The following is a 21,827-nucleotide window of genomic DNA, read 5'->3' on the forward strand; positions in this document are numbered from 1 at the left end:
CCTGGTTAAGGAAATTCTACCTGACACCCTGAGTGATGTAGCGGGGATACAGGACCCCCACTACACGGAATGCGACACAAAATGGGGTGCCATGACAGACCCAGCACTCAGACCAGCCATGCCGAAAGCCAAGAAACAATCCAGTTGGGACAGCCCCATTGTAGACAAAGAAGCCACAGCTTTGCTGGAGGCAGCAACAACCCCCAGTGATCGTGCACGCCTCACAGCTGTGCAGGCTCCCCATGCAGGGGACTTCCTTCTGGCAGTCCCTATGTCTGCGACAGGCACACGTCTTGATCCGCAGGAGCTCCGTATTGCAGTCGCTCTCCGCCTTGCTGCCCCTATCCACACTGTTCACAGGTGTATTTGCGGCGAGGCAGATGCTGACGAATATGGATTGCATGGCCTGCACTGGAAAATCGGGTGGTTGGCACACTAGACACGACGAAGTCAACGACATCATTAAAAGAAGCCTTGCCTCTGCTCAGTGTCCAGCGGAGAGAGAGCCCCGCAACCTACTGAACCGTGACTCTGTTAGCTTTGCCGGCCGACCAGACGGAATCACACTGCGTCCGTGGAAGGGTGGCAGGCAGTTAGCATGGGACTATACTTGCGTATCCACCCTGGCAACGACATACATCACCCTCTCTGCCGGCACGGCAGGAGCCGCAGCGACACACAGAGAAAAACAAAAGTCAGTCAAGTACAGGCAATTAGATCAAAGGTACAATTTCGTTCCAATAGGGTCTGAGACCCTAGGCCCATGGGGTGAGAGTGCAAGAAGGTTTCTTAAGGATCTTGGTTCCAAGCTCATTGACACCACAAGAGACCCTAGAGCAGCAAGTTTTCTCTTTCAGCGCCTCAGTGTCGCGATCCAGAGAGGAAATGCCCGCTGCATCCTCGGTTCCTGTCCGGCGTCGGAGGAGTTCGAGGAAATCTACAGCCTCTAGGAAGCGAACTTTTTCTTGTGTCCTCTTAATGTTCATTTTTTGTATAAAATCAGATATGTAACTGTATAACCTTGCATAATAAAGTGTACATCATAATAAAAAAAAAGGGGGTGGTAGGAGAAGTGAACACTCTTTCGTATTCAGAGTTAAATGTCAAGTTTTTCCCTGAGTGCTCTGTGTTCCCTTCTCTGAGGCTGTGGGTCCCTATAATTGCACCAGTGGTGGTACCCCCCACATATATATATATATATATATATATATATATGTGTGTGTGTGTGTGTGTGTGTGTACTCACCTATTTATGCTTGCGGGGGTTGAGCTTTGGCTCTTTGGTCCCGCCTCTCAACTGTCAATCAACTGGTGTACAGATTCCTGAGCCTACTGGGCTCTATCATATCTACATTTAAAACTGTGTATGGAGTCTGCCTCCACCACATCACTGCCTAATGCATTCCATCCGTTAACTACTCTGACACTGAAAAAGTTCCTTCTAACGTCTCTGTGGCTCATGTGGGTACTCAGTTTCCACCTGTGTCCCCTTGTTTGCGTCCCATCAGTGTTGAATAGTTTATCCTTGTTTACCCGGTCGATTCCTCTGAAGATTTTGTAGGTTGTGATCATGTCTCCCCTTACTCTTCTGTCTTCCAGTGTCGTAAGATGCATTTCCCGCAGATTTTCCTCGTAACTCATGCCTCTTAGTTCTGGGACTAGTCTAGTGGCATACCTTTGGACTTTTTCCAGCTTCGTCTTGTGCTTGACAAGGTACGGGCTCCATGCTGGGGCCGCATACTCCAGGATTGGTCTTACATATGTGGTGTACAAGATTCTGAATGATTCCTTACACAGGTTCCTGAACGCTGTTCTGATGTTAGCCAGCCTCGCATATGCCGCAGACGTTATTCTTTTTATGTGGGCTTCAGGAGATAGGTTTGGTGTGATATCAACTCCTAGATCTTTTTCACTGTTCGTTTCATTAAGTACTTCATCTCCTATTCTGTATCCTCTATCTGGCCTCCTATTTCCACTGCCTATTTTCATTACTTTGCATTTACTCGGGTTGAACTTCAACACCCATTTGTTGGACCATTCATTCAGTCTGTCTAGGTCATCTTGTAGCCTCTTACTATCGTCCTCAGTTTCAATCCTCCTCATAATTTTTGCATTATCGGCAAACATTGAGAGAAACGATTCTATACCCTCTGGGAGATCATTTACATATATCAGAAACAGTATAGGTCCAAGGACCGACCCCTGCGGTACTCCACTCGTAACGTCTCGCCAATCTGAGACCTCACCCCTCATACTGACTCGTTGTCTCCTGTTACTTAGGTACTCCTGTATCCAACGGAGTACCTTCCCTTTCACTCCAGCCTGCATCTCCAGTTTTTTCACTAGTCTCTTGTGTGGCACTGTATCAAAGGCTTTCTGACAATCCAAAAATATGCAGTCTGCCCACCCTTCTCTTTCTTGCCTTATTTTTGTTGCCTGGTCGTAGAATTCAAGTAACTCTGTGAGGCAGGACCTGCCATCTCAGAATCCATGTTGATGCTGTGTTACAAAGTTCTTTCGCTCCAGGTGCTCCACTAGCTTTCTTCGCACAATCTTCTCCATTATCTTGCATGGTATGCAAGTTAGGGACACTGGCCTGTAATTGAGTGCCTCCTGTCTATCCCCTTTCTTGTATATCGGGACTACGTTAGCTGCTTTCCAAATTTCTGGCAGTTCCCCTGTTGCCAGTGATTTGTTATACACTATGGAGAGTGGGAGGCACAGTTCTTCTGCTCCTTCCTTTAGTATCCAAGGGGAGATTCCATCTGGGCCTATAGCCTTTGTCACATCCAACTCTAGTAAACACTTCCTTACTTCCCCGCTGGTAATCTCAAACTCTTCCAGTGGTTCCTGGTTAGCTATTTCCTCTCTTATCTCTGGGATTTCTCCTTGCTCTAAGGTGAAGACCTCTTGGAATTTCTTATTCAGTTCCTCACACACTTCCTTGTCGTTTGTTGTGAATCCTTCTGCCCCTATCCTTAATTTCATAACCTGTTCCTTTACTGTTGTTTTTCTCCTGATGTGGCTATGCAGCAATTTAGGCTGAGTCTTTGCCTTGCTTGCGATGTCATTTTCGTATTGTCTTTCTGCCTCTCTTCTCATCCTGACATATTCATTCCTGGCATTCTGGTATCTTTCTCTGCTCTCCAGTGTCCTGTTATTCATATAGTTTCTCCATGCCCTTTTACTTTGCTGCTTAGCTAGCCTACATCTCTGATTAAACCATGGGTTTCTCATCTTCATTTCTCTGTTTTCCTTTTGGACTGGGACAAACTTGTTTGCTGTGGCCTTGCATTTTTGCGTGATATAGTTCATCATATCTTGGGCCGTCTTTTCCCTGAGCTCTGTTTCCCATGCTATATCTGTTAGGAATTTTCTTATCTCCTCAGAGTTTCCCTTTCGGTATGCTAACCTTTTGGTTTCGGTATCCCTCCTCGAGTTCAATAGCCCTTCTTCAATCAGGTACTCAAACACCAATACACTGTGGTCGCTCATTCCTAGTGGGGCCTCAAAACCGATTTCTCTTATGTCAGAGTCGTTCAGGGTGAAGACCAGGTCGAGTCTCGCTGGTTCGTCATTTCCTCTCATCCTTGTGGGTTCTCTGACATGCTGGGTTAAGAAGTTTCTAGTCACCACCTCCAGTAGTTTGGCTCTCCACGTATCCTCGCCTCCATGCGGTTCCTTGTTCTCCCAATCAATCCTGCCGTGATTGAAGTCCCCCATGATGAGCAGGTGGGATCTATTTCTACAGGCAGCAGAGGCTGCTCTCTCAATTATAGTGTTAACTGCCATGTTGTTGTTTTCGTACTCTTGGCTGGGTCTTCTGTCATTTGGTGGAGGGTTATATATTACTGCTACTACTATCCTTGGACCTCCCATTGTCATGGTGCCTGCTATGTTGTCTCTGAAACCCTCACAGCCCGGGATATCCATCTCCTTAAAACTCCATTCCTTTCTCATGAGTAGGGCCACTCCGCCTCCTCCCCTACCTTCCCTCTCTTTCCTTATTACTGTGTACTCCTGGGGAAACACGGCATTCGTTATGATTCCAGAGAGTTTTGTATCAGTGAGTCTGATTACATCTGGGTTCACTTCTTGTGCTCTTTCCCTTAGTTCACTTGCCTTGCTTGTGATCCCATCTATGTTCGAGTACATTGCCCTGAAACTGACTCTCTTCTGCTTCTCCTCTGGGGGGACCTGTGGGGTCTGGGGTGAGCGGGAGCTGGGAGGATCTGGTACGGGGAGCCTGGTGGAGGAGGAAGGGCTTGGGGTGGTGGGGGGAGGGGGATTGTAGGGGGAGCGGGTGAGGGGGGGGAGGGGGAGGGTAGGGGGAGTGGGTGAGGGGGGGAGGGTTGAGGGGGTGGGGTGAAAGGGAGAGGGTTGGGGGGGGTGTGTATGTGTGTGTAGGCAAAAGTTTTCCTGAATTAATATATTTTCTCTAATTTTTTTCTTATGAAATGATAAAGCTACCCATTTCATTATGTATGAGGTCAATTTTGATTTATTGGAGTTAAAATTAACGTAGATATATGACCGAACCTAACCACCCCTACCTAACCTAACCTAACCTATCTTTATAGGTTAGGTTAGGTTAGGTAGCCGAAAAAGTTAGGTTAGGTTAGGTTATATATAATATAATCAGAATCGCTACGGACCTCCACCAGAGTTTCCTCTGGCTTCATCCTGGCCAGGCATAGTTCACCATCTTTCGGGTCCCAATATATATATATATATATATATATATATATATATATATATATATATATATATATATATATATATATATATATATGTATATATATATATATATATATATATATATATATATATATATATATATATATATATATTTATATATATATATATATATATATATATATATATATATATATATATATATATATATATATATATATATATATATATATATATATATGTTGTTAAATATGACCGAAAAAGTAAGATTAATAATTCTAACACGAATTTTCTCAATATTTCTTATGTTTATTTTTACTGTCGATGGTAATTAAAAAATAAATTCTCTAAAATTTATTTTTATTTCTAGTCTGACGCGACGCTTGAACGCGTTTCGTAATAACGTATTACATTTTCAAAGACTTTAGTTTACACACACACAACTTGTAACCTGAAAACACTTAACAGAATTTTACTAATTCTAACGCTAAACATCTTGTCTTATATACTCGCATTTGGGTGAGGTGATATGTTGAAACAGATTTGGATGAGGTGAACAAACTTTTGACCAACACAAGACAGAATGCGGTTCAAGGGGTATAAATTGGATAAGTGAAAGGGAAGAATGGAAGTAATTGCAAAGGACCTATTGGCCTATACTTCCTCTTGATGCTTCTATATTGGTACGGAGTCTTGAAGTGGGTAGAATATAGTTGTGCATTAATTGGCTGTTGATTGCTGGTGTTGACTTTTTGATGAGTAGTGCCTCGCTGATGTTACGTCTCCTGCTATCGCTGTATTTATCGATGATTTCTGTGTTGCTTGTTAATCATCGATAAATACATCAATAGCAGGAGACTTGACATCAGCGAGGCACTACACATAAAAAAGCCAGCACCTGAAATCAACAGCCAATTAATGCACAACTGTATTCTACCCACTTCAAGACTTCTGTAAATAAATCGGCCCAAAAATATAAAAGTCACAACTTCTGCCACCTGTGGCTGATAATAATCTTGGCGAATCTTATTCCAACTTCACATGCTTAATGCCGGATATGCATTCTCCAAGATGTAGAAGTTACAACAAAACCCGCATAAGAACAAAGGAGGATATAAATGTGGCTGTTCGCTTTTCGTACAAAGGAACATAAGAAATATTGCCATTGGGCAATGTATTTATATGATATATAATAAAATAAAGCATAATAACATACTAATTCATTATTATGTGTAAAATCTAGTGGCACCAGCGGCATATCCACTTTCCCCTCCAGGTGGCACCAGCGGCATATCCACTTTCCCCTCCAGGTGGCACCAGCGGCATATCCACTTTCCCCTCCAGGTGGCACCAGTGGCATATCCACTTTCCCCTCCAGGTGGCACCAGCGGCATATCCACTTTCCCCTCCAGGTGGCACCAGCGGCATATCCACTTTCCCCTCCAGGTGGCACCAGCGGCATATCCACTTTCCCCTCCAGGAGGCACCAGCGGCATATCCACTTTCCCCTCCAGGTGGCACCAGCGGCATATCCACTTTCCCCTCCAGGTGGCACCAGCGGCATATCCACTTTCCCCCTCCAGGTGGCACCAGCGGCATATCCACTTTCCCCTCCAGGTGGCACCAGCGGCATATCCACTTTCCCCCTCCAGGTGGCACCAGCGGCATATCCACTTTCCCCTCCAGGTGGCACCAGCGGCATATCCACTTTCCCCTCCAGGTGGCACCAGCGGCATATCCACTTTCCCCCTCCAGGTGGCACCAGCGGCATATCCACTTTCCCCCTCCAGGTGGCACCAGCGGCATATCCACTTTCCCCTCCAGGTGGCACCAGCGGCATATCCACTTTGTGGACCATCCTTACTACTACTTGTCTTCTTTGTGCGTCGGACAGGAGCTTGTATCTCTTTATCCCTGATTTCCAGTATATAGGAGGTGCTATTCTTATTATCAGTACCAGTTGACTGTCCGTTGAGCTCGCATTTATTCTGAAAAAAATCGTAATAAGTCCATTTCTTAACATATTGGATTGAAATTTTCTTGAGGCTGATGCCAAATAACGAGAGATTTGTTTACATTTTTTCTCTGTGTTTCATATTTGGAAAAATACTCCTACGTCACCGGGCCCCTTAAAATTATAATTGGCAAGTATTTTCCAGCCAATCTACGCAATACACTGTACAACATGATCTCTTTCATATAATAAGTAATTTTTCCCAGTAAGGCGCCAGTGGTTTATATGTAGGAGGTTGGGCATTAGACCAATAAAGAGTGGGAGAGAATATTCGGTTGACAACTTTGTTAGTGAATAAGACTGACTGAAGTCTGCCAGTTTTCTGCTTTGGAAACTAATGCAGTTGTGTGTTTTGTTTTTTTGTTAAATGAACTTTATATAACTTAACAAAATTTACAAAATATATTTAACTTTAATTTAAGTATAAACATGTAGAGATGAGAAAGATAATACCTGCCACTATAGTCGCAGGGACCTGTGAGGGTGCTGAGAAAGGTGTTACCTGCCACTATAGTCCCAGGGACCTGTGAGGGTGCTGAGAAAGGTGTTACCTGCCACTATAGTCGCAGGGACCTCTAAGGGTGCTGAGAAAGGTGTTACCTGCCACTATAGTCCCAGGGACCTGTGAGGGTGCTGAGAAAGGTGTTACCTGCCACTATAGTCCCAGGGACCTGTGAGGGTGTTGGTCCAGGTGTAGAGAGGCGCCGGGTCGCTGAGAAGCAGGAGGTAACCTCGACACTGCTGGGCCGTCCACAACACTGCTGCTGGCTCCTGAGCCTCCGCTACCTTTACTATCTGCTGGACCCAGTGAAAGCTGTCACAGTATACATGCAGTTATACACGACACACAACTTCCTTCAACAACACACATTATGGCATCATCAGTTTAAATTGAAGAGACAGTCTATATTATCATGTGAAATATACAGTACGTGCGTTATCTATGTCTATACAATAAATGGTTTGTCTGTTTATTTGTCATGATATTCATGTAGAATATTAGGTGTTATGGGTCTGTAACAGGGGGTCTGCGGTCGCGTCACTCACCCCCTGTGATAGTAGCTCGGATAACATGGTGATCCCTACGAAGTCGGTTTGGATAAAATGGTTGGTTTCAAGTTAGAACTTTCATATGCTCATAATATTACAGATAGTGACATTGAAAACGCATGTTCAGGGTCCAGGTGAACAACCTGGCAACACTTAAATGACAAAACGTTTTTGGGTCGACCCACAAACTGCCGGGTAACCCATCTAATACATTATATATAGTGGATGATATCACCTGCTGTTTATATAAAGTGTATAATAAAATATATTATTTAGTGAAAAATCACAATGTGTGTAATGTTTTTTATTTCAAATATTTCCACAAATGATGTACATAGTTAAGAAAGATAAGCAAATGGAGATAAACCCCTCCGACACACCCTTATCCTTACTGCCAAACTGCTACTACCTCACAGTCACTCTCCACAGTAAGTACTGGAGCCATCTCTCACAACCTTCAATAATAGAAGCAAATAGAAGGAATTACCCTGAGAATTTTAAAAACATTGTGTCTGTGAAGAGCCTTAAGATATGGTACACAAATGCTGATGGATATACAAACAAGGAAGAGAAAATAAAATAAAGGGATAATAAAATAACCTGATTTAATTGCAAAATGGAAATACAAATAAATTACATGATCATCGAGGCAATATTTCCAGTGCAATACCAAATGATAACGAAAGAAACATATTAAAAACATGGAGGGAAGTTGAATTGATAGTAAAATGTAAGTGGAAGTTTTAGAAACAAGAAAGGGAAAATGCAAATGATTACACAGGCTCCATCACTGGGATTCTGAAAGAAAATGGGAAAAGGACAGTGGTCTTGGTAATTTAAAATTCCCCAGCAAACAACAGAAGACCCAGACACGAATACGATGAGAACAACAGGACATACATATATGAAATGCAGAGAGCAACAACAGCAGCACATAGAATGAAAGTTAATTTATTAGTCAAGGGGACTTAAATCTCAGAAATCGATTGGGAATCGAAAAATCCTCCGTGGTGCAGAAGGAACGGTGTAAGGTACGAGATTGAAAGCTATACCCTAAAGTATCGCTAACAACACCCGATCTTACTTTCTTATAAATAATGGAAGTGCAGGGGTCTATATAGTATTAGTCACCAGTTCTAACTACATGGGACAAGAAATACACCTTGGGGTACAATTTTACAAAAGGTTTTTATTTAACAAATACCAGATTTCCTCACACTTCTTAGATCAGAGTGGGGGGGGGGGGGTTTACTTGGTTCCACCACTCAATTGATACAGACAAAAAGGGGGGGGGGGGGATTAAGGGTCCTTCTCCCTCTACAATCTGGGACTTAAGGTCATAACTCTATTCCACTCCTCATAGGTCACTACAAAGGGCCTGGGTTTACAAATGAATATACAAAATAAATGTGGATAATCTTCCCATGTCACACACAGCTGAGCGCATACACCTGAATTAACAACACACCACTCTCCCTACACACAGGGTTTCAAAAATCCTTATTTCCACAAATTCCTATCCCTAACTCATAAAAAAAGGGTAAGCACCGCTATAAACATCTATAATACTGCACTTATCGTGTTTGTTGAAGACCATCCACAACACTGGTGTGGTTGTCACTGCCTCCCTCTCCCAAGTGACTGATAGGGGCTTACACATGTCCCTGCCTGCCTGGTTCCAATAATGTCCCCTCCCTATACATGTCATACACATTTCCCAATACTTCATTTATGTCATATAATGTTCCAGGCTGTTTTTTCTACATTTAACACTGTTGTTTCTCTGTATTTTCTTGCATTGAATCTGCTTTTTCTTAACCATTTTATCCCTTTTGTTTACATTGGGTTTTCTTTTTAGGAGATTACATTTTCCTGTTGAGATGATGCTCTGTGCATCTAAAAGGGGTCAGAGTTCCAGACTGTTTTTTCAACATTTAACACTGCTATTTCTCCCTACACAAGGGTCTCTTTCTTACATGATACATTGCTATTTCTCCCTACACAAGGGTCTCTTTCTTACATGATACACTGCTATTTCTCCCTATACAAGGGTCTCTTTCTTACATGATACATTGCTATTTCTCCCTACACAAGGGTCTCTTTCTTACATGATACACTGCTATTTCTCCCTATACAAGGGTCTCTTTCTTACATGATACATTGCTATTTCTCCCTACACAAGGGTCTCTTTCTTACATGATACACTGCTATTTCTCCCTATACAAGAGTCTCTCTCAATAGCACTGCTATTTCTCCCTACACAAGGGTCTCTTTCTTACATGATACACTGCTATTTCTCCCTACACAAGGGTCTCTCTCAATAGCACTGCTATTTCTCCCTACACAAGGGTCTCTTTCTTACATGATACACTGCTATTTCTCCCTACACAAGGGTCTCTTTCTTACATGATACACTGCTATTTCTCCCTACACAAGGGTCTCTTTTACATCACCGCTATTTCTCCCTACACAAGGGTCTCCTTCTTACATGATACACTGCTATTTCTCCCTACACAAGGGACTCCTTCTTACATGATACACTGCTATTTCTCCCTACACAAGGGCCTCTTTCTTACATGATACACTGCTATTTCTCCCTACACAAGGGTCTCTTTTACATCACCGCTATTTCTCCCTACACAAGGGTCTCTCTCTTACAACGTGAGGAGCGAAATTAGTGTAAGTTGTGGAAAAAAACTTCTATACGCAGCATGTAAAGAAGGACACAAGAGAAAGGGATGGAGATACAAGAAGCCTACTGGACCTGGTCTTCACCCAGAATTAGGAAAACGTCGAGAACGTGGAGCACGAAATATCACTAGGAGCCAGTGATCATTGCATCCTGATACTGGAGTTCATGAACGAATTTAAAGCAATGACCATGAGACATGGGGTCAGGAAAAGGAAAGTAGACTATAGAAAAGAGGATTACATGAAAATAAGGGAGTATAGAGAAAAGGATTACATGAAAATAAGGGAGTATAGAAAAGAGGATTACATGAAAATAAGGTCGCATAGAAAAGAGGATTACATGAAAATAAGGTCGTATAGAAAAGAGGATTACATGAAAATAAGGGCGTATAGAAAAAGAGAATTACATGAAAATAAGGAGGGTATAGAAAAGAGGATTACAAGAAAGTAGGAGAGAATCTGCAAAGTGTGCAATGGGGGAAAAAACATACATGGAAGGCAATCCAGGAAATGGTGGATCAAGTCCAACTGAGACACAAAGAGGCAGAAGAGAGAGAAAATTTGTATTGTTTTCATACAACAATATGAGTGAAAAGTAGGAAAGACTATAATAACACATGGTTCATGAGACAGTGTCAAGAAACAATAACCCATGGTTCATGAGACAGTGTCAAGAAACAATAACACATGGTTCATGAGACAGTGTCAAGAAACAATAACACATGGTTCATGAGAGAGGGCCAAGAAACAATAACACAGGGTTCATGAGACAGTGTCAAGAAACAATAACCCATGGTTCATGAAACAGTGCCAAGAAACAATAACACATGGTTCATGAGAGTGTCAAGAAACAATAACACATGGTTCATGAGAGAGGGCCAAGAAACAATAACACAGGGTTCATGAGACAGTGTCAAGAAACAATAACCCATGGTTCATGAAACAGTGCCAAGAAACAATAACCCATGGTTCATGAGACAGTGTCAAGAAACAATAACCCATGGTTCATGAAACAGTGCCAAGAAACAATAACCCATGGTTCATGAGACAGTGTCAAGAAACAATAACCCATGGTTCATGAGACAGTGCCAAGAAACAATAACCCATGGTTCATGAGACAGTGTCAAGAAACAATAACCCATGGTTCATGAGACAGTGCCAAGAAACAATAACACATGGTTCATGAGACAGGGCCAAGAAACAATAACCCATGGTTCATGAGACAGTGCCAAGAAACAATAACCCATGGTTCATGAGACAGTGTCAAGAAACAATAACCCATGGTTCATGAGACAGTGCCAAGAAACAATAACCCATGGTTCATGAGACAGTGTCAAGAAACAATAACCCATGGTTCATGGGACAGTGCCAAGAAACAATAACACATGGTTCATGAGACAGGGCCAAGAAACAATAACCCATGGTTCATGAGACAGTGTCAAGAAACAATAACCCATGGTTCATGGGACAGTGTCAAGAAACAATAACCCATGGTTCATGAAACAGGGCCAAGAAACAATAACCCATGGTTCATGAAACAGGGCCAAGAAACAATAACCCATGGTTCATGAAACAGGGCCAAGAAACAATAACCCATGGTTCATGGGACAGTGTCAAGAAACAAAAAAGAAAAGCAGAAGAGATTGGAATATATACATAGGCCAAAGGACACGAAGGCCAATAATTTGGAACAAATTCATAAATACAGTAAAGTATTGAAAATAAACAATTAATATGATAGTACCTCTAAAGCAAATAAGCAACCAAAACTCAGATATTGTCATAAAAGAGAGAAAATGACAGTGAACGACAAAGTGACTATTGTACGAGAAAAGGAAAATGAATATACAGGAAATAAAATTAAATATTGATATAACAGCAGAGGAAGTAGGTAAACAACTAGCATCATTAGAAGAAAATAAAGCTATTGAACCAGACAACATATCACCATGGATGCTAAGAGAAGCAGTATAGGGCCTCAGCGTACCTACAACACTGAACTTTGACGAGTCATTTACAAAAGAAGAAATACCCAGCTGCTGGAAAAAGGCAAATTGTGGTAACACTTTACATGAAAGATTTAGAAAAGACACACTTAACCAGACCAGTGTCACTGACAAGCATCACCTGCAGGATACCCAAAAGAATAATGAGGATAAAACTAGTCACAAATCTACAGTGAATTACGTATATAAACAAACATCAACATGATTTGGTAAAGGAAATTACGCCGGATGAACCTACTGGAGTTCTATGACAAAGTAACGAAAATGAGGAAATACAAGGAAGTTTGAGCAGATTGCATATTTCTAGACTGCCAAAAAGCCTTAGATACGGTATCTCACAAAAGATTTCTGTACAAACTCGAGAGGCAGCCAGGAGTAAGCGGAAAAGCACTAACATGGTAAAGAATTACTTAAGAGACAGTAGTCAGTGAGTAAGAGTGAGAGGAGAGAAGTCGAACTGGCATTGGGTAACAAGCGGAACAGCTCCGTGATGGGACCCATAATATTTCTAATTTACGTAAATGAAATACCTACAAGAGTTGAGTCTTATATGCCAATGTTTGCAGACGATACAAAACTCATGAGAGTAGTTGTGACAGATGAGGATTGTAAGACTCAGCAAGGTGACTTAAACAAGCTGCAGAGTTGGTCTGAGAATGGCTACTGGAGTTCAATATCAGCAACTGTATGGTGATGGAAATGGAAACAGGAGCCAGGAGACCGAAAGGACAGAATACGATAAAAGACAATTATGTTCCATTAACGACTAGAGAAAAAAAAAACTGGGAGTGGACATTACACCAAACCTAACTTCGGAGGCTCGTATAAATAGAATAACGTCCTATTATAACCACCGAAGGAGAAAGTAATAGGAATAAGAAGAGGATAGCAAAGGAGCGTAGGAGAAGACCATGAACAGAAAAAGGGAGAAGAGAGAAAGAAAAGGAAACAGAAAGAAAGATAAATGGAAGGGGTAAGCTTATGTTAAGTCACGTTTGTTAGAAAGATTAGAGTATTTGAGTATATACTGTGAAAGGGAAGAGTCCACAGCAACAAAGCCAGGACTCAAGTTCATGTTGGGTACATTGTGTATAAGAGCCGATTCTACAAGACGGCGTCTGTGTAGAGTAGAGGCAGGAAAGATAATTTTGGAGGAAGACCAATCAATGGGATGATTAGAATCCCTCACATGGCAGAAGAGAGCATTGTTAGTGTCTGCAGACTTAACACTTCTCTTGTGTTCTTTAAGTCTGTCATTCAGTGTACGGCCAGTTTCGTCAAAGTATTGGAGAGGGCAAGATGAACAGGAAATAGAGTAGACACCAGCAGCATTAGAAGCAGGAGGAGCAGTGTGAACTAGATTGCTACGAAGTGTGTTAGTTTGTCGAAAGGCGAGTTTAATGTCAAGAGGACGAAAGGTATTAGTAAAAGTTATATATATATATATATATATATATATATATATATATATATATATATATATATATATATATATATATATATATATATATATATATATGTCGTACCTAGTAGCCAGAATGCACTTTTCAGCCTACTATGCAAGGCCCGATTTGCCTAATAAGCCAAGTTTTCCTGAATTAATATATTTTCTCTAATTTTTTTCTTATGAAATGATAAAGCTGCCCATTTCATTATGTATGAGGTCAATTTATTTTATTGGAGTTAAAATTAACGTAGATATATGACCGAACCTATCCAACCCTACCTAACCTAACCTAACCTATCTTTATAGGTTAGGTTAGGTTAGGTAACCGAAAAAGTTAGGTTAGGTTAGGTTAGGTAGGTTAGGTAGACGAAAAACAATTAATTCATGAAAACTTGGCTTACTAGGCAAATCGGGCCTTGCATAGTAGGCTGAAAAGTGCATTCTGGCTACTAGGTACGACATATATATATATATATATATATATATATATATATATATATATATATATATATATATATATATATATATATATATATATATATATATATGTCGTACCTAGTAGCCAGAACTCACTTCTCAGCCTACTATGCAAGGCCCGATTTGCCTAATAAGCCAAGTTTTTCTGAATTAATATATTTTCTCTAATTTTTTTCTTATGAAATGATAAAGCTACCCATTTCATTATGTATGAGGTCAATTTTTTTTATTAGAGTTAAAATTAACGTAGATATATGACCGAACCTAACCAACCCTACCTAACCTAACCTAACCTATCTTTATAGGTTAGGTTGGGTTAGGTAGCAGAAAAAGTTAGGTTAGGTTAGGTTAGGTAGGTTAGGTAGTCGAAAAAAACATTAATTCATGAAAACTTGGCTTATTAGGCAAATCGGGCCTTGCATAGTAGGCCAAGAAGTGAGTTCTGGCTATTAGGTACGACATATATATATATATATATATATATAAAAGTTTTTATATATATATAAAATATATATATATATATATACATATATATATATATATATATATATATATATATATATATATATATATATATATATATATATATATATATATATATATATATATATATATATATATGTCGTACCTAGTAGCCAGAACGCACTTCTCAGCCTACTATGCAAGGCCCGATTTGCCAATTACTGAGTGTAACTGCAGCTCTACCTGTGAGATGTACTCTGAGAAGGGTTGCCCATTGGTCGGCAGGCCAACTAAGTTGATTAGCAAGGGTCTTAAAGGTGGTGAAAAATACATCAACTTCTGTCTCTACGAATGGTGGCATTAACTTACTTGCATGCGAGATATTGAAACTGACAGGAAGACTGGCGGTAGCTTGCTGGCGTTGAGCGAGGTGTGTAGTTTCCATCGCGAATTCTTGTTGACGACATTCCATAGCCAGAGTTGCTTGTTGTTTGTCATGCTCGCGTTGCATCTCCAATTGGCGTTGTTTTGTTTCAAGCTGTATTCGCTCACTTTCACGGAGTATTGCAAGCTCACGTTCCTTGGGGGCGATTTCACGTTCCTGTTCTTCCTTCCGTATGGCAGCTGCTTCCCTTTGCTGCTCTCGTTCGATCTTGGCAATTTCTAGTTTGAGTTTCATCGTTGCCAAATCAGTTTTATCTGCAATAAAGTAAGTTTCGTGAGTTTCAGAGTCTATCTTACCTTCCTCTAAGAGATGATCCAGTAACAGGTTATGTAGTTCATTTTTGTTGGCTTGGTAGGGAACTTCTAGTTGATACTCATGTGCAAGAGTTTGTAATTCAGTCCTCTTGGCACGACTTAAGGTCCCTATTTCACCTGCTGGATCTGCACGGAAAGCTTGGAGACGAAACATGGTGAAATTAGCAAATAAATGCACAACGAATATATTGTTGTGATATGGTGAATGTCAGAAACAGGACAACGTGGCAACTGGTACCTATCCTGTGGAATCGTAAACAATTAATGTTAATTTCAAGATGATAAATGATTAATAAATCAAGGTCGCAGGAAATCTTGTACCCGGTACTCAATGTAAGAGGATAAGGGCAAGAAAATCCTACTAAACAAGCGAAACTGAGTTTCTAAAACAAATGAAACAGTTAATTGCCTCAAAAGTGAATTAGGTAGTCCAAGAATGTAGGCATACCTTGCCGAGTCTCTATAGGACATAAGCAAGTTTTTCCCACTGAAATTAATATGATACTTACAGAATTAGCGAACTTTTGTGCTCTGAAAAAGAAGGCTAATTCCCTAACAATGTAAATATCATCATCTCTGACCGACGTGTAGGGGTGCGAGGTGTCAACTGGTGACGAGAACTGCTGCTGAGGTCCCAATTCAGCAACTAAAGTTCGTGCGAGAGGAACTATGGCCCTCTTTATCCTCCTACCACCAGATTGCAGAAGATTAGGTGCACTTGACCCGGGGACAGACCACAGTACCAAGGTACCAATATGATGATCTGCCGAAAATATGAGAAATATCCTAGGGACAAAAGATGGTAAACACGAGTAATAACACGGAGGGAAAGATGACCAATTAAGAGAATGACTGAGGCCTACAGTCACCACGTAATCCAAAGTTATCTCACACTCACCATATGCTACTCTCGGAATGCACAATACACACAGCACCATATGAAAATAAAATTGAATACTGAAAATAGTGAAAAGTTACTTTACCAAAGCCAAATACGCTTACCACAAATGTACGATCTGGCACCAGTACCTGAGTGAAGCTCCCGGACAGGCCCCTATGTAATGTGACGGTAAAGCGTTGGTGTTCGGCTGTTTCAAAAGCTGGGGGCAGGGCCTCGTCACATAACAAAAAAAAAAGAGAAGATTGTCCTTTCGTCTGTGGTAAGGTAACGAGAAGACACACAAAACACAAAGTATAAACAATGAAATTTTAATTACTCTAGAAAACAAGATATGAATAAAGACAATCTCGTAAAATTCAAAACAAGTCAACAAACAAAACAACATGAATAATTACTGGCAATGAAAAGTTACTCTAAGACAAGTAAGTGCAAGTTAAAATAAATCAAATAAGTGAGGTGCTGGAAGTACTGGCTTCAAGCTGCCACCTCCCTTAGTACACGACAGCCAGGGTTTAGTCTACTAATAGAGAGATGTCAACTCCAAGGAGCACAGAGATATTCTGAAAAGTCGGCATGCTGCTGGCCCAGACGTCGACTCATGTGGTGGCGTGAGTGCAGGTGCGACGAGACACCAGCCAATCAGCAACAGGCAGGCGGAGAATGAGTAGTTTGCTGGTTGACGGCGGGCGGTAGCCGGTGTGTCGGGTTGTGCTTGGTACGCTTTGCTTCCTGGGCAAAACGTTTGGTGATACTGGTGGACGTATCTTCAATATAATATCTTGTACTTGAAAGACGTAAATGTGTAGGGAAGAGCAGGCTCAATCTCTCTTGAAAGAGATTACTGTCACAATATATATATATATATATATATATATATATATATATATATATATATATATATATATATATATATATATATATATATATATATGTATATATATATATATATATGTCGTACCTAGTAGCCAGAACGCACTTCTCAGCCTACTATGCAAGGCCCGATTTGCCTAATAAGCCAAGTTTTCCTGAATTAATTGTTTTTCGACTACCTAACCTAACTTAACCTAGCTTTTTCGGCTACCTAACCTAACCTAACCTATAAAGATAGGTTAGGTAGGGTTGGTTAGGTTCGGTCATATATCTACGTTAATTTTAACTCCAATAAAAAAAAATTGACCTCATACATAATGAAATGGGTAGCTTTATCATTTGATAAGAAAAAAATTAGAGAAAATATATTAATTCAGGAAAACTTGGCTTATTAGGCAAATCGGGCCCTGCATAGTAGGCTGAGAAGTGCGTTCTGGCTACTAGGTACGACATATATATATATATATATATATATATATATATATATATATATATATATATATATATATATATATATATATATATATATATATATGTCGTACCTAGTAGCCAGAACGCACTTCTCAGCCTACTATGCAAGGCCCGATTTGCCAAAGTACTGAGTGTAACTGCAGCTCTACCTGTGAGATGTACTCTGAGAAGGGTTGCCCATTGGTCGGCAGGCCAACTAAGTTGATTAGCAAGGGTCTTAAAGGTGGTGAAAAATACATCAACTTCTGTCTCTACGAATGGTGGCATTAACTTACTTGCATGCGAGATATTGAAACTGACAGGAAGACTGGCGGTAGCTTGCTGGCGTTGAGCGAGGTGTGTAGTTTCCATCGCGAATTCTTGTTGACGACATTCCATAGCCAGAGTTGCTTGTTGTTTGTCATGCTCGCGTTGCATCTCCAATTGGCGTTGTTTTGTTTCAAGCTGTATTCGCTCACTTTCACGGAGTATTGCAAGCTCACGTTCCTTGGGGGCGATTTCACGTTCCTGTTCTTCCTTCCGTATGGCAGCTGCTTCCCTTTGCTGCTCTCGTTCGATCTTGGCAATTTCTAGTTTGAGTTTCATCGTTGCCAAATCAGTTTTATCTGCAATAAAGTAAGTTTCGTGAGTTTCAGAGTCTATCTTACCTTCCTCTAAGAGATGATCCAGTAACAGGTTATGTAGTTCATTTTTGTTGGCTTGGTAGGGAACTTCTAGTTGATACTCATGTGCAAGAGTTTGTAATTCAGTCCTCTTGGCACGACTTAAGGTCCCTATTTCACCTGCTGGATCTGCACGGAAAGCTTGGAGACGAAACATGGTGAAATTAGCAAATAAATGCACAACGAATATATTGTTGTGATATGGTGAATGTCAGAAACAGGACAACGTGGCAACTGGTACCTATCCTGTGGAATCGTAAACAATTAATGTTAATTTCAAGATGATAAATGATTAATAAATCAAGGTCGCAGGAAATCTTGTACCCGGTACTCAATGTAAGAGGATAAGGGCAAGAAAATCCTACTAAACAAGCGAAACTGAGTTTCTAAAACAAATGAAACAGTTAATTGCCTCAAAAGTGAATTAGGTAGTCCAAGAATGTAGGCATACCTTGCCGAGTCTCTATAGGACATAAGCAAGTTTTTCCCACTGAAATTAATATGATACTTACAGAATTAGCGAACTTTTGTGCTCTGAAAAAGAAGGCTAATTCCCTAACAATGTAAATATCATCATCTCTGACCGACGTGTAGGGGTGCGAGGTGTCAACTGGTGACGAGAACTGCTGCTGAGGTCCCAATTCAGCAACTAAAGTTCGTGCGAGAGGAACTATGGCCCTCTTTATCCTCCTACCACCAGATTGCAGAAGATTAGGTGCACTTGACCCGGGGACAGACCACAGTACCAAGGTACCAATATGATGATCTGCCGAAAATATGAGAAATATCCTAGGGACAAAAGATGGTAAACACGAGTAATAACACGGAGGGAAAGATGACCAATTAAGAGAATGACTGAGGCCTACAGTCACCACGTAATCCAAAGTTATCTCACACTCACCATATGCTACTCTCGGAATGCACAATACACACAGCACCATATGAAAATAAAATTGAATACTGAAAATAGTGAAAAGTTACTTTACCAAAGCCAAATACGCTTACCACAAATGTACGATCTGGCACCAGTACCTGAGTGAAGCTCCCGGACAGGCCCCTATGTAATGTGACGGTAAAGCGTTGGTGTTCGGCTGTTTCAAAAGCTGGGGGCAGGGCCTCGTCACATAACAAAAAAAAAAGAGAAGATTGTCCTTTCGTCTGTGGTAAGGTAACGAGAAGACACACAAAACACAAAGTATAAACAATGAAATTTTAATTACTCTAGAAAACAAGATATGAATAAAGACAATCTCGTAAAATTCAAAACAAGTCAACAAACAAAACAACATGAATAATTACTGGCAATGAAAAGTTACTCTAAGACAAGTAAGTGCAAGTTAAAATAAATCAAATAAGTGAGGTGCTGGAAGTACTGGCTTCAAGCTGCCACCTCCCTTAGTACACGACAGCCAGGGTTTAGTCTACTAATAGAGAGATGTCAACTCCAAGGAGCACAGAGATATTCTGAAAAGTCGGCATGCTGCTGGCCCAGACGTCGACTCATGTGGTGGCGTGAGTGCAGGTGCGACGAGACACCAGCCAATCAGCAACAGGCAGGCGGAGAATGAGTAGTTTGCTGGTTGACGGCGGGCGGTAGCCGGTGTGTCGGGTTGTGCTTGGTACGCTTTGCTTCCTGGGCAAAACGTTTGGTGATACTGGTGGACGTATCTTCAATATAATATCTTGTACTTGAAAGACGTAAATGTGTAGGGAAGAGCAGGCTCAATCTCTCTTGAAAGAGATTACTGTCACAATATATATATATATATATATATATATATATATATATATATATATATATATATATATATATATATATATGTATATATATATATATATATGTCGTACCTAGTAGCCAGAACGCACTTCTCAGCCTACTATGCAAGGCCCGATTTGCCTAATAAGCCAAGTTTTCCTGAATTAATTGTTTTTCGACTACCTAACCTAACTTAACCTAGCTTTTTCGGCTACCTAACCTAACCTAACCTATAAAGATAGGTTAGGTAGGGTTGGTTAGGTTCGGTCATATATCTACGTTAATTTTAACTCCAATAAAAAAAAATTGACCTCATACATAATGAAATGGGTAGCTTTATCATTTGATAAGAAAAAAATTAGAGAAAATATATTAATTCAGGAAAACTTGGCTTATTAGGCAAATCGGGCCCTGCATAGTAGGCTGAGAAGTGCGTTCTGGCTACTAGGTACGACATATATATATATATATATATATATATATATATATATATATATATATATATATATATATATATATATATATATATATATATATATATATATATGTCGTACCTAGTAGCCAGAACGCACTTCTCAGCCTACTATGCAAGGCCCGATTTGCCAAAGTACTGAGTGTAACTGCAGCTCTACCTGTGAGATGTACTCTGAGAAGGGTTGCCCATTGGTCGGCAGGCCAACTAAGTTGATTAGCAAGGGTCTTAAAGGTGGTGAAAAATACATCAACTTCTGTCTCTACGAATGGTGGCATTAACTTACTTGCATGCGAGATATTGAAACTGACAGGAAGACTGGCGGTAGCTTGCTGGCGTTGAGCGAGGTGTGTAGTTTCCATCGCGAATTCTTGTTGACGACATTCCATAGCCAGAGTTGCTTGTTGTTTGTCATGCTCGCGTTGCATCTCCAATTGGCGTTGTTTTGTTTCAAGCTGTATTCGCTCACTTTCACGGAGTATTGCAAGCTCACGTTCCTTGGGGGCGATTTCACGTTCCTGTTCTTCCTTCCGTATGGCAGCTGCTTCCCTTTGCTGCTCTCGTTCGATCTTGGCAATTTCTAGTTTGAGTTTCATCGTTGCCAAATCAGTTTTATCTGCAATAAAGTAAGTTTCGTGAGTTTCAGAGTCTATCTTACCTTCCTCTAAGAGATGATCCAGTAACAGGTTATGTAGTTCATTTTTGTTGGCTTGGTAGGGAACTTCTAGTTGATACTCATGTGCAAGAGTTTGTAATTCAGTCCTCTTGGCACGACTTAAGGTCCCTATTTCACCTGCTGGATCTGCACGGAAAGCTTGGAGACGAAACATGGTGAAATTAGCAAATAAATGCATAACGAATATATTGTTGTGATATGGTGAATGTCAGAAACAGGACAACGTGGCAACTGGTACCTATCCTGTGGAATCGTAAACAATTAATGTTAATTTCAAGATGATAAATGATTAATAAATCAAGGTCGCAGGAAATCTTGTACCCGGTACTCAATGTAAGAGGATAAGGGCAAGAAAATCCTACTAAACAAGCGAAACTGAGTTTCTAAAACAAATGAAACAGTTAATTGCCTCAAAAGTG

The 21,827-nt window shown here is 40.6% G+C and overlaps 1 protein-coding gene across 1 annotated transcript in view; it reads right to left on the reverse strand.

Annotated features, from left to right (window-relative positions):
* The window catches only part of LOC138373274 (ionotropic receptor 93a-like), a 398,668-nt gene that overhangs the window by 276,178 nt on the left and 100,663 nt on the right, over positions 1-21,827 (reverse strand). Inside the window, exon 3 of the mRNA XM_069339316.1 lies at positions 7,358-7,503. Within this exon, the coding sequence (XP_069195417.1) occupies positions 7,358-7,503 (146 nt within the window). The remainder of the gene's footprint in view (positions 1-7,357; positions 7,504-21,827) is intronic.

This window comes from Procambarus clarkii, chromosome 41 (assembly GCF_040958095.1).
Source record: "Procambarus clarkii isolate CNS0578487 chromosome 41, FALCON_Pclarkii_2.0, whole genome shotgun sequence".
Classification (NCBI taxonomy): domain Eukaryota; kingdom Metazoa; phylum Arthropoda; class Malacostraca; order Decapoda; family Cambaridae; genus Procambarus; species Procambarus clarkii.